The sequence below is a fragment of the Akebia trifoliata genome, chromosome 11 (genome assembly GCF_017979445.1).
Source record: "Akebia trifoliata isolate Shusen 1 chromosome 11, ASM1797944v1, whole genome shotgun sequence".
NCBI lineage: Eukaryota > Viridiplantae > Streptophyta > Magnoliopsida > Ranunculales > Lardizabalaceae > Akebia > Akebia trifoliata.
In genome coordinates this window covers 46787423-46801147 of record NC_141385.1, presented here as the reverse complement: position 1 = coordinate 46801147, position 13725 = coordinate 46787423, and the positions used below count along the sequence as shown (strand labels likewise).

Here is a 13725-nt window from a genome sequence, read left to right as displayed (position 1 = left end):
TGAAATGTTTCCTAGAGACTGTCTCGGTTTTTCTCTTGACCGAAACATTGTATCAAAACCAATGTTGTCAAATGCGGTCGCATACACCCAAAATATGCCATTGCACAATATGTGATGGCAACTGTTCAACGGTCAGATTACTTCTGACCCTTGGTTACAGTTTTTTATTTTTTTCCTTTTTAAGCTTAAATTCATTTTTCTCATATAAATATCCCCTTCTACCCCCCCAATACTCCTTTACAATATCTCTTCTACCTTCTAATGTCTTTCTTACTCTCACAAAGCCTCAAACTCTTAAATCTCATTACATTTTCTACTACATTCTCACATAATTATAAATATTCTCTAATTTCTATTCTACCCTATTACTCTCAAAGTTCAAGTCACTTTCTCACTCTCAAGACTTAAAAGAAAAAAGAAAACTACTCAAGAATCGAGATTTAAACATTTTCTGCATTTTTTTTCCTTTTCCTTATTTTATTTTTTTTGTAGCATATGTGATGTGCGAAATGGCATATGTGAACAACATGTGCTGGTTGCACACGGTGGCATATGCTATTTAACAACATTGATCAAAATGAGATTTTAAAGCTTCGCTATGTTCCTTGGATTCATTCCTGACTACGTTTTTTTTCTTTTGGTTGTTGTAAAGGTTTGTGCCTAGAGTCGGACACAGATTTTTGCTATATTGCTTTTATGATAATGTTTTTTCTAGGCTCTATGACAGGAGTGCCCCAATCTTTTTGTAACTATTTTTCTTGTTTCCATTACATGTTCTCTCATATAAATAATAGCATTCCCTTCCTTGAATGTCGGAGCTATCTGATTTGGACCTTGACTGTGATAATTGTTTGCACCTCTTGCAGGTTTTAAGGAAGGCAATTACTGCTGGATTTTTTGCTAATGCATGTCGTTTGGATGTAAGTAATAACATTTTTCCTTGGGGAGGTTGAGTGGAAGCTTGATGCTTGGATTAGGTGGGAGTGGAGCTTAATTGCAAGAGGTGGAGAGAGAAAGTTCAACCTTCGACCCTCTAGGATTGGAGCTTCAAGATCAACTTTTTCTGTTTCTCATGTCAGCAAAAGCTCATTTCTCCTTCAAAAGGGGCTTATATAGTGCCTCTGCCCAAGGGAAATTATACCATTTATTCCTCAAATAGATCTGGATGTTCCTTTCTTTTTGAAATAATGTAAATCCTCTTCAATTTCCAAATACCCAAAAGGACCTCATTCTCAACTCATGTGGCATTTGGACCTAGATATCTTATTTCCCTGGTAAAAGAGTTGGCTTTGATGAGTTAGTAAATACCCTTCTTGCAAGGGTTAGAGTCACAAAATCATAACTGGGGTAGGGTGTTGTTCATGGTTGCAGTAAAAGTTATGAATTTTCAAGAATATATATTAGTCATCTATTCCTTGAAATTAAATAGATGTTTTTTTTTTTGATAAATATAACTATCATTAAAGGAGAAGAAGAAGAAGATTGGTGGCTGAGGAAGCCCCCATACAAGCTAACAAGAAAAGCAACAAAAACGAAAATAAAACCGACAAATACAAATAAAAAGCACAGATAATGAATTGTAGAAGAACAAGCTCGATCTACAAGAATCTAAGGATCTCCGATGTTGTCCCAATTAAAAGCCAAATCTCGAAAGCGCACCCCCTCAAAGTCCTTACTCATCTTGGACCAAAGAAAAAGTATCCCCAAAATTTCAAAAATCACTTTGTTAGATGAACTCTCCTTGCTGTGGAACACCCTGTTGTTGCGCTCTCTCCAGATACCCCAAGCAATAGCGGCTGGAAGGATAGTCCAAAGATACCCCTTCCTCGAAGAGAAGATATTGAAATTCCACCCTTTTAAAAGAGCAAACCAAGAAAAAGGAAGAATCCAATCCATTTGAAATCGAGATAAAAAGAACACCCAAATAGCCCGAGTAAAAGAACAATGAATAAGGATGTGATTGACAGACTCCCCATCCTTAGAACAAAGATAACAAAAATTTGGTGTAATCCACCCCCGAGAAATCAAGTTATCCAAGGTAAGAATTCTACCCATCGAAGCAAGCCATAAAAAGAACGAAACCTTAGAGGGAACCAGAGTGGACCAAATAACATAAGGAAAAAACTCAACCTCACACAACGGAAGCAAACAATGATAAAATGACTTAACAGAAAACTTCTTGTCCTTAGCCTTGAACCATTCCCTTCTGTCGAGTTCGTTCTCTCTGACTTGGGTCAAATTAAGGAGATCTAGAAGAGATGCAACCTCCGTCAATTCCCAATCATTGAAATTCCTCCTAAAACCCAAATCCCAAGAATCTGTGTTCCCGTCCCGGATCAGACATTGCCTTACCGAATTATTTTTTTTCAAAGAGCAAGCGTACAAGGATGGAAATTGGGTAGACAGAGATGAATTCCCGCACCAAATATCCTCCCAAAATCTAATCTTGTCCCCCAAACCAATTTTGAATCTAACCCCCTGATCAAACTTATCTACTCCCTTCATGATACCTCTCCACACGCTGCACCCGTAAGTTCCTCTAGCCTCACCACTATACCAACCAAACCCCTTCTCTCCATATTTTGCCTGGATCACTCTCCTCCACAAATTGTCTCTTTCTTCCCCGAATCTCCAAAGCCACTTACCCAACAAGGCTTTATTCGTTAGTCTTAACCCTCTAATCCCCAGTCCTCCATTCTTCTTTGGAGTGCAAACTAACTTCCAATTCACCAAATGATACTTTTTACCACCAGTGTTACCATTCCACAGAAAATTCTTCATAAGCCTTTCAATCTTAACTTCTACCGATTTAGGCAGTGAGAACAATGATAAAAAGTAAATTGGGATACTCGTTAACGTGCTTTTGATCAACGTAACCTTACCACCTTTAGAGAGATATTTTGCCTTCCACGTGCTCAATTTCTTCTCCATTTTCTCGATAACCCCCTCCCAAATATTCTTACTACAGTACGGAGCCCCTAAAGGTAACCCTAAGTAGGATGAAGGAAGCGTATCGCTACGGCATCCCAAAATAGCTGCTAAAACTGGAAGGTTCGGCACCTCACAAACCCCAAACAACTTGCTTTTTTGCAGATTGACATGTAAACCTGAAATTGTTTCGAAGCAACCCAACAAAACCCGAAGAGTTCTCACTTGATCTCTAACAGGATCTAAGAATACTAAGGTGTCATCTGCGAATTGTAAGTGCGAGATAAGAGGACCCTCATTATTCACTCTAAACCCAGATAACCTTCCTATCTCAACTCCCCTCCTAAACAGTTTCCCCAAGGCCTCCGTCACTATAAGAAATAAAAATGGGGATAACGGATCTCCCTGTCTTAACCCCCTAGAGCTCCTAAAATAACCTGCCGGACTGCCATTGACTAAGATAGAAAAGGAAACCGAAGTGACACACTTCATAACCCACCCAATCCACTTAGAACCAAAACCCATTCTGCCCAACATATACTTCAAAAAATCCCAGCTCACATGGTCATAAGCCTTCTGCATATCAATTTTTCCTATTAGCCCCGCATTCTTATCTTTTATCCTAGAATCTAAGCATTCATTAGCCATTAACACACCATCCAGAATTTGTCTTCCCTTGAGGAAAGCACCTTGTTCTAAGCCAATTAACTTCTTCATCACTACTTTCAATCTGTTTGCCAACACCTTAGAAATAATCTTATAAACCGACCCCACTAAGCTGATAGGCCTGAACTCACTCAACTCTTCTGCCCCTACTCTCTTGGGAATCAAAGCTACAAAGGTACTATTAAGACCATAATCCAAGCAATCTTTATCCTGCAGTTCCCACACCACCTTCATGAAATCTTCGGCTATGATATCCCAACAATGCTTGAAAAACTCCATTGTAAAACCATCTGGCCTCGGTGCTTTGTTCCCACCCATGGATGCAATCACTAATCTCACTTCATCCTCCCCAATCTTCCTTTCCAACCACTCTCTCTCTTCATGGGTTACCGAATTGAAATCGATATTGTCAGGGCGAGGTCTTGTATCCTCTCTTTCCCTATAAAGCTCTTTGTAGTAGCCCACAACACCCTCTCTAATACTCTCTTCTCCTTCCACCATTCTACCATTGATCATCAAGTTGGACATTTGGTTATTCCTTCTTTGATAATTAGCCACCTTATGAAAAAGTTAGTATTATTATCACCCTCTTTAAGCCACTGAATCCTTGATTTTTGCCGCCAACTTATCTCCTCCATCAAGACCACTCTTTGGAATTCTAACTTAAGCTCCGTTCTCTTTATTCTTTCATCTATCTCAAGCTCCCCCACTTCCTCCTTGAGATCGAAAATTTCTATTTCCTTGAGTAACACCCATTTTTTCACTTCTATCCTCCCCACTTCTTCCTTGTTCCACGTCTTCAATTTCTCTTTTAGAAATTTGAGCTTATTCTTGAAGGCAACTCCTGGGTGCCCCATCCTAGGGCAAACACTCCACCACTCTTTAACTAGATCTGCAAAATTTGGGTGGATAAGCCACATATTCTCAAAACGGAAAGGAATTGGATTAGTACGGCATTGCCCCACCTCAATAACAATAGGAGTATGATCCGAAATGGGGCTAGGAGCTGCCGTTTGAACCACATTACGAAACTTCTCCTCCCAATCCCCGCTCACCAAAAATCTATCAAATCTGGACAACCTAGGGTTAGCTTGATTATTTGACCAAGTAAATCTCCTACCGCGCATAGGTAAGTCCATTAAAGCAAATCTGTTAATGAAAGCATTGAAGTCCCTCATCCCCTTAGTGATGCTTTGCCCCCCATTCTTTTCATTGATGAATCTGATAACATTGAAATCTCCACCCAAGACCCAAGGTTTATCCCAATAACCCTCGATGTCCTCCAGTTCTTCCCAAAATTGTTGTCGCTCCCTACTATTAGTTGGACCATAAATCCCTGAAAAAACCCATTGGAACTCCTCATTCACACAGTTACAGAGGATGGAGATAGAAAAAGCCCCAATCAGGGCATCCTGAACATGAATCAGATCCTTATTCCACATCAAAATAATACCACCTGCACTCCCAAGAGCTGGAAGAGCCACCCAACCAATATTTCCTATCCAAAGATCCTTAATCATCTTCTCATCACACACTGAAAGCTTTGACTCTTGAAGAGTGACTAAGCTAGGTCTTTTTGTTTTGATAAACGCTTTTACTGCCGCCCTCTTCATACCATCTCCCAAACTTCTCACATTCCAAGAAAAAATTTTGATCGACATAGAAACCTAACTAAGAGCCCCGATCTAAACCAAGAATCACCTCTACCATTATGCCACCTCACTGGCCAACTTTGGCCTAGAGATCCTCTTCACTGTCTCTATCGACGCCACCACTACCACCTCGTTCGATTGACCATCCCTAAAAGTTTGAATTTCCTGACCATCTAAATTTACTATCCCCAATTCCTCTGCCCCTACACCACTTTCCTTGCTAACCTCTTGCATCTCCTCCTCAAGCAACGCCCTATCCTTCAAATCTCCTATAACTACTCTTAGGATAAGCGAGCAATCCTTATCTTCTGTTTCAGGTATTATTCCAAATTCCTCCGCCATATTTAATGCTTGACTCACCAACCATTCAACTGTTTCCATCTCTGTTTGTACTATCAATTTCTCCACCTGAATCGAGTTTGGGTCCTCCAAATCTCGATCAGCCCAATGTCCATCGAAATACCCTCCTGTCTTTTTGAGAAAGAGACTAGGACAGATGCCCTCTGTCATTCTTCGTCGGCGGTTCCCTTAAATAGATGTTGGTGGCTGCTGGAAAGGGGATTTCTTTTTTATGTTTCAGCAAAAGAATGAGTACCCTTGTGTTAACCTCGTCATGAATTTCATTGGAAAGTGATAATTGTATTATCCACTGCAATCTATTGGATGGAGTTCTTCATGCACTTGTGACTTTTTAACTCATGTTTATATTTGAAGCACTACTTATTTTCCTGCACATAAAATCATATACATATATTTGTTTGATGGATATGATATCTAATTGTTTCCAGTTGTTTGCCTTTTTGAAAAACCTTTACGATAAACGCTTCTGTAACATCTATTCTCATACTTCCCTTTTTAAGAAAGCATTTGTATGATAATTTGCTAATTCTTTGTAATTTATATTTTTCGAAAGGCATACAGTTCTGGGATGTACAAGACTGTTCGAAGTTCGCAAGAAGTATATATCCATCCATCATCTGTGCTATTCAGGTTAGTGTGCCCATAATGCTTCATTCTTCTGGACTAAAATTTTATCCTGGATCCGTCTGATCTATGAAACAGAAGTGCAAAGCTTTGAGTACATATGTATGTTACAAATTATGATTGGATTTATGAAATTCTACCTTTCCTATTCAATCGATATATTAGATTTTGGTTTAATTGTTTATTTTGGTCACCTTGGAAATGGATATATCTCTTAGGAATATACAGTTAGAGTGAAAGTTAATGCAATTTTCATTGTAATAATAAAAAAGTCGAGGAAATTAAAAAAAAGGAAAGATATGAAACATACTCTCAAGTCACCAAACTACAATAAATAACTGCATGGAGTGTGCAAATGAAAATAGTAGCGCTCCGTTGAGGTATGCATCAAATTGATTACATACACCTCAATATATAAACACTTGCAAAGTGACCAACTATTCAATACTACTTTCACAAATTATTATATTATTATATTTTTTTAATTTTAAATAGTATGTACAAATTACTATATCCGGCTAATTAGAACATGGATGATTATGTATAAGTGCTTGTCAAATGTGCTAATATGCTTTAGAATATATCAAAGTACGATGATATATAAATAACAAAATTTTCTCTATTAATTTCTACTATTGAACAAAATTATGTGATTTATTAGTCCTATCTATGAGAAATTTATTATTTTTATATAATCTTATCAATATTTTTTTGAATAATTAGTAGCAAAAAAAAGTATATCAGTGAATTTCACTATTTATCTAAATATTTTTACTGAAATCTTGGATTTTAAACTTGACTAATGATTCCATTTAAATATACAAGGAAAGAAACTCTGTTAAATAGTGGACATGGAAATGGAAATATTTTAAAGTTGAGGCATGTGAAAAGGGAAATATTTTGATATAGCTGGTGGAAATATGTCGAAATTTAATAGTAGCTCCATGATATACTTGTATCCGCCTTTCTATCTCTATTGTAGTTTGGTAACCCTTCCGCTTCATTCCATTATTTAATTCAAATATAAATAGAAAGAAGAGATTCTAAGTATTTTCCTTCCCTTTTCAGAGTTAATCCAAAGTGGATTATCTACCATTCTCTTGTCTCAACTGATCGACATTATATGCGCAACGTCATCGCCATTGACCCTTCTTGGCTAATAGAGGCTGCACCTCACTTCTATCAGCATCAGAGTCTAAATCCGCCTGCTTAGTGACTACATCTTCTGCAGCTATATTTGGATTTTCAAGTGGATCAGAATAAGCCGGTAGCCCTGTGTACTTATGTCATCCGGAAACCATAGAGCTTGATGTTAGTAGATGATGCAACTTGTACTTTGGGTCTTACAATGAAAGTCAGTTTTCTACTTGAACATAATACGGTAAAACAGCTGCTTGCATTCAAAAACAAAAAGTGCAACTTGAAGAAGGATTCTGGAGAAATTTTGGATGAAACTTCTAGTATACACATTTATTAATAATTCAGATAACATTTATTTCTATTTGTTCCGGTGGTAGAGTCTATACACATTGACCTCTTGTTTTTCCTTATATTATGGTGTTTACAATGATAATTATTGAATGATTATTGTACTTTGCAGTGGTTTAAATTTTTCAACAATGTAGTTTGTGGGATCTATGGTTCTTTGAATGTAGACAAGTTTATAATGGTGGTTCATGACTTACATTGGAAATTAAATAAAGAAATAATCTTTGGCACTCTGGTAGCGAGAGGATTTGGATTGAGGTACTGTTAACTGAAATGAACATAATTTGAATTAACAGAAGAAATTGTGAAACTGATTTGGTGCAGACAGTCGCCTAATTTTTGGAATGTATAAACTGTATTAGAACGAACTTTGGGCATGTTTGGAAATAGTGCTAAAACTCCAGTTCATCCCTTATCTATGTCAAGTAGAAGAGAAAAGAGATCTGTATGCCTTTATGCACTATAAATTCAACTTTCCAAAGTGTGGATACTTGAAAACATATCTTTTGTGGATATTTTGTATATCGGCAAGCTAAAGAGATGATGTTGTCAAGCTTAAAAAAATATCAGTTGTATTGGCAAGCAATCCTGATTTTTAGAATTAATTTTTGCAACTTCACTGAGATCTTTAAATCCATGTGTTTCAAGTGGGTGATGGTGCATTTAAGCTTTGAAAAGATGGACAAAACCGATGGTTGGGTAGACCACTCTATCATTCATAGTTTTGCAAGAGACGGCTTCAGTGTCCACTACAACACACAAGAAAAGCCTGGAGGGGGACTATGGTATCACTGTTGACTCTTATTTCTCGTTCTATGTAGTGAATCTTCCTCTGATGCTGAGAGGAATGAAGCATGATCAAGTCTGAGCATGCTATTACTCTCTGAGGCCCACTTCTGGTTCTCTTTGCTTGGCCCTTCCTCGGAGGGTTGTTTGTGTAACAAGTGTGTAATGTCCACTGGAACATCCATGGATTTTATCGACTTTATGAATTCCTTTCAGGATTCTGGATCATTGGTAGATACTCATTGTCACCTTTGGGGGAAATCCACCAAAGATGGATTTCAGGCAGGGTGGGGAAACATTGAAATTAATTGCGGGCTCACGGCTTCCACCAAAAATGGGTTTTAGGTTGGCTGGAGAAGCATTGAAATTAGTTCATATACCACGACAATCTAAATCACAGTCAGCTCCATGGGCTAGGTTTCAGCATGGCTCATCTTGCATGGACTGGATTTGGGTAGTGTTACTAGGCTAGTTTAGGTGTTGTGCCAGGTTCGGTCTTGAGAAAGGGGCCTGTCGTGTCCGCGGTGCTTTAACTTATATTTTATAATCCTATATCTATATACATCTAGTGGCATATAAAAAAAGATTTTTTTACTTTTATTTTATTTTATTCTCTCTTAATAATTTTAATCCTACCCCAATTTGTTACTCTCAAGAAGGAAGTTCACTTCAATACTGAATTGTTAACAAGAACTCTTGTAAATTTCACACCAAACCTATCATTAGTTAGAGTCCACCCTATGGACCATGAAGCTTTGAAAATTGTTTCTGTCGTTAATGAAGCTTTGGAGATCTGGTTCCCCTCTGGTTTCCAGATAGAAGAAAATCAGTGCAGCTTTTATTTTTGGAATGCAATCATAAAATGGAGAGCAAATTTGAAGAGAGTTCTATATGGACTCAAACAAAGCCTCTAACAGGCTTGGTTTAATTATTTGATTCAGTCATTTTCTTCATTATCATGGGTTCATCAAGTAATGCAAATAATTCCATGTTTATGTATTCCTTGGAAATTGGCTCCTAAGAATTCAGAGTCATCTATCTGTTCTCATCTGATGAGTTCAGCATCTTTGGAGGGAAAAGAATACGTTTGGCTCCACTTGGGGTAAATTGTTTGAATTCTCAAATGTTCTTCTCGTTATCCTACCTTCCCCTAATTAATTACAAGAAATGTGTGATAGGGGATATAATTGAGTTTTTTGCTCAAGTCCGCATTGTAAATTAAAGGACTTCGTCCTGTGTATAGTTTCCATATTAATATAAACCCTGCATTTTAGCAACAAAAAAAAAAAAAAAAAATCTATATTCACTTATCATCATAGTTCTTTCTCCATTGGCGTGTGTAGAGGATTGTGGGAAATTTTTTTTGGCATGCCATCAATCTCTCCAATTTCTACACCAATTTATCATAAAAAGTTTTGACAATCACAGAAAGGAAGCAAGATTCTCAACTTAAAATAGGTGGCCGGCCGAAGTGGATGAAGTACTAGAAGCATGATTTGCCAGAGCATCAGACACCCAATTCCCTTCTCTGAAAACATTACAAATCTTCGATGGGATATCCTTCAAATCTTCAAACTTTTGGAAAAGAACGTTTTGTCTCAGGATACAAAACTGCATATATTTATGGGGATCTTCAGATGTGTATCATGAGGCAAAATATCTATAGTTCCACATCAGGAGAGTATTTTGAGTATGCCACGTTGGGGAGTAAGATTATGCATGACTCGTAGGAATAACATTCTCACAAATTGATTAAGTTGACCCATTGTAACCTCTTGTAATGACATGGACATCCACATTGATTTCACGACTCACTCTTTTTTTTCTCTCATCTTTTAAGGCCTAATTTTCACATTCCCTAATGTTTGTTAGAAAGGCTGTGATCACAGATAATTAAGTCTCCCTTCAGTTGCTAAAACATTATTTTTCTTTGATATTAAACCATATTACTTGCTTAGCAAATAAAATAAAATAAATATTGGAGACCTAAACACTGGACAAAATGAGTTTAGTGGCTAAATATGTTGTTGCAAAAAGTGACATCTGTTGTAGTGATCTAGCATGAACCCGAGGACTATATTTACAAATGGAAGATAATCAAAGTCCGACTTCTCATTACTTTGTCGGTCGTAGTTTATCGCCCCTCATCACTCAAACATAGGTACAAAACGTGCCGTATTAGCTAAAAAGATACATTTTCAAGAAAATAACAATGAAGAAACAAAGAAACTGTTTTATGCCTTTTATTAGATGATGTCACTTGTAAATTTGCTCATGTATAAGCCTCTTCTCTGATGTTAATGAAACGAGGGGTCCTATATCCCTAACCTTATAAAAAAAGTGTACCAGACGTAATTTTTTATTTTATTTTTTCTAATTAAGAGTGAACTGTTTCAATGGAAGACATTTGGTCATGTACTCTCATTGAGTCATTGAATAATGGTTACAAAGTCACACCACAAACATAATTGGGCCTATCTACAAAAGCATGAAAATACCAGAAGTTTTTTATGAGAGAATGTTCTATAAGAGGATGCCCAAAACATGGGCACAAAAGTTGGTTACAATGAAATGCCATGAACAGTGAGGCCAAGTTGTCTACACAACGCGACCTCTAATTAACCCTAGTTTGCATGAACAATGGGGTGACCACGTAATGTGTTGTCAATAGCCTGCTGCGGGACTTCGATCCCGAAACTTCTGTAAGTTAAACTCGAGTTCGTCGTGTGGTAGAGGAGCATCAAATAAGTTCTTTTCCCCATCATGGGCAAAATGCTTCCTTGCTTGCTCAGTATCGTAAGTTCCGGGAACTCTAGCCATCACTTTTCATCCAATACCTCTTTGGTCCACAGGGTGTCCAGCTTTACAAAACAAGACAGGGAGATGGTATCAACAAATAAAAAGAAATATCTATAAATATATAATAACTTGGATAATTAAGTACTTAAAATAACTAAGATAAGCATAACTAAGAAAAGTTTTATAGAAATACCTTGAGAGATCCATACAAAGCTGCAAACTGCTAATGTAATATCAATGAAATGTCATAAACAACAATCAAGACGAACACAAGGCAAATCTAATCCCAAGTTGCAGGTAACATTTCCAAAATCTCATCTCAAAACAAGAAAAGAAGACTAATAGCGTCATAGAAATCTCTACAATAGAGAAGAAATGGCTTTCAATGATAACTCCAAGAAAAAATGAGTATATATGGAGGAAAAGTGGGAAGGTTTACATTAAAGCTGATGAGAAATATTCCTAAAATTATTTTATTCAATTAGATACTAAATGGTAAATATTATGGACAGCCTTGGTAACCCTTCAATCTATTTCCATATTTGGTTGCTTTAATATAAATTTACACGGCTTTCTTCTATTTTTATTTATTTTTAACAATTGCAGATTCAGTGGAATTGAAGTCTAACATGCGGTGCATACGGTCGAGATTTGGTCCCACTTATCTCATACATTTGGTAACAATGTTACCTGGATCGTTTGGTTCACTTGATTCAAATTCGGGTTGGGATTCATTATCCGCCACTCTAGAATGCACTTAATCAAAATTTGGAGGGTTCATGGTTCGCTTGATTTTACAAACCGTACCACAAACTGGTATACTTCGTACCGGTTCTGGCTAGTAGCAACAAATTGGGTAACATAGCAGTAGACGGTTGAGATTAGAGGAAAAACAAAATTTTCTTAGAGCTACAATTTTCTTAGGATTTTTTTAATGGATTTTTTTTATTTTCTGTTTGGGGGCAAGTATTTAATTTTCTTATATTAATACCCCAATCAAGGGCGAAGCCAGGATTTTGCCCATGTTGGGGCAACTAAGATTAGAAACTTTTTTGTGAGGGCAACTTAGAGTGAAAAAATATCTTGTAGAGGCAACTAAAAGTGAGAATTTTTTTGGAGGCAATAGTGACGGATTTTGTGTTTATCCCTCCCTAATATCTATCACAATAACTCATTAATCTATGGAATTCAAAAAAATTTGTGGGGCAAGTGCCCCCACTATAAATCCGCCTCTAACCTCAATTGTCAAAATTAGGGTTACATTTATCAAAAAATGTCACCAATGTCTCAACTAACTTTTTGCCAGGTGAAATTGTTAAAATTCAGTTAGCTTTGTTTTTTTTTTTATAATTAAAAATAGAATGGAAAATAAATTCATCTACACTATCCCAGTCATAGAATGAACAGTGGACACTTCGTCTCATGGTTTTAAAACTCAGTTTCACGTCTTATATTAATACTCCAATCATCAAAAGTAGGGTTGTCAAAAAAATTTCACCAATGTCTCAACTGACCTTCTGCCCGGTGAAATTGTTAGATTTGTTTTTTAAATTAAAAATAGAATGGAAAATAAATTCAACTACACCATCCAATCAGAGAGATTGAATGGTGGACACTTAGTCTTCTTCAAAGAAAATTATCTTGCTCATTTTATTTAGAATTACCATACCCCTTCATTCTCTCATCCTTCAATCTTTCTATTATTCATGAATCTTCTCCCATTAACAATCTCTTTCCACATTTTCAAGGAAATCATTTAAAATTGAGCTCGAAACTTGCCGTGTAATGGTTGTAGATACTTTAAAATGAGTTCTTCCAATATATTACATGCTAAATATTTATTTCCTTCCAAGAATTAAAGAGTGAAAAAGTAAAGTTATTCTAGTTGGAGGTGAAGGGGTAATACCAATTTAGACATTTTAAAGAATACAAATTTTTAGAGATATTCTATTGTCACTCCAACTTTTGCTAACGCCACCTCAATTCATATGTAAATCACCAAAGAATTAGCACACAACTTGGGTTGGTGTTAGCAAAGGTGGTTGTGGCAATAAAATCTCAATTTGTTTCCCTTATACTTTCATTTCTTTGCATGTGGGGGTATAACTATAAAAAAGACTTTAAACATCACTTTTAAATGATGTCTATAGTAAAAAAAAAGTGATGTCTATTCTACGGATGAAAAAATGCTCATAAAGGCGATTTTTAGATACTGATTTCTCAAAACTTGATGTCTTAAGTCTCCCAACCTTTTTTCGCGATCCCTCCACCTGCGAAAATTGCACTTTAGATGTTAGTTTTTCAAAAAATGATGTCTATTTAAAAAAAAAGTGACATCGAAAGTCCTTTTTCTAGTAGTATAATAAGTTTTTTTTCCTTCAAAAATCAATATTTTTTTTGGGGTCAAGGATGTGGGTGCTAG

General features: G+C 36.5%; 1 protein-coding gene across 3 annotated transcripts in view; it reads left to right on the top strand.

The window, feature by feature from the left end:
* LOC147392163 (RNA helicase family protein) overlaps positions 1-7731 on the top strand; it is a 31389-nt gene extending 23658 nt beyond the window's left edge. For 2 of the 3 annotated variants that reach the window (XM_086458786.1, XM_086458783.1), the window contains 3 exons: positions 867-920; positions 6160-6236; positions 7299-7731. In XM_086458786.1, coding sequence (XP_086314912.1) covers positions 867-920; positions 6160-6236; positions 7299-7443 — 276 coding nt within the window. In that variant the 3' untranslated portion in view covers positions 7444-7731. The remainder of the gene's footprint in view (positions 1-866; positions 921-6159; positions 6237-7298) is intronic. The other variant, XM_086458785.1, reaches the window with a different exon arrangement.
* The last annotated feature ends 5994 nt before the right edge of the window (positions 7732-13725 follow it).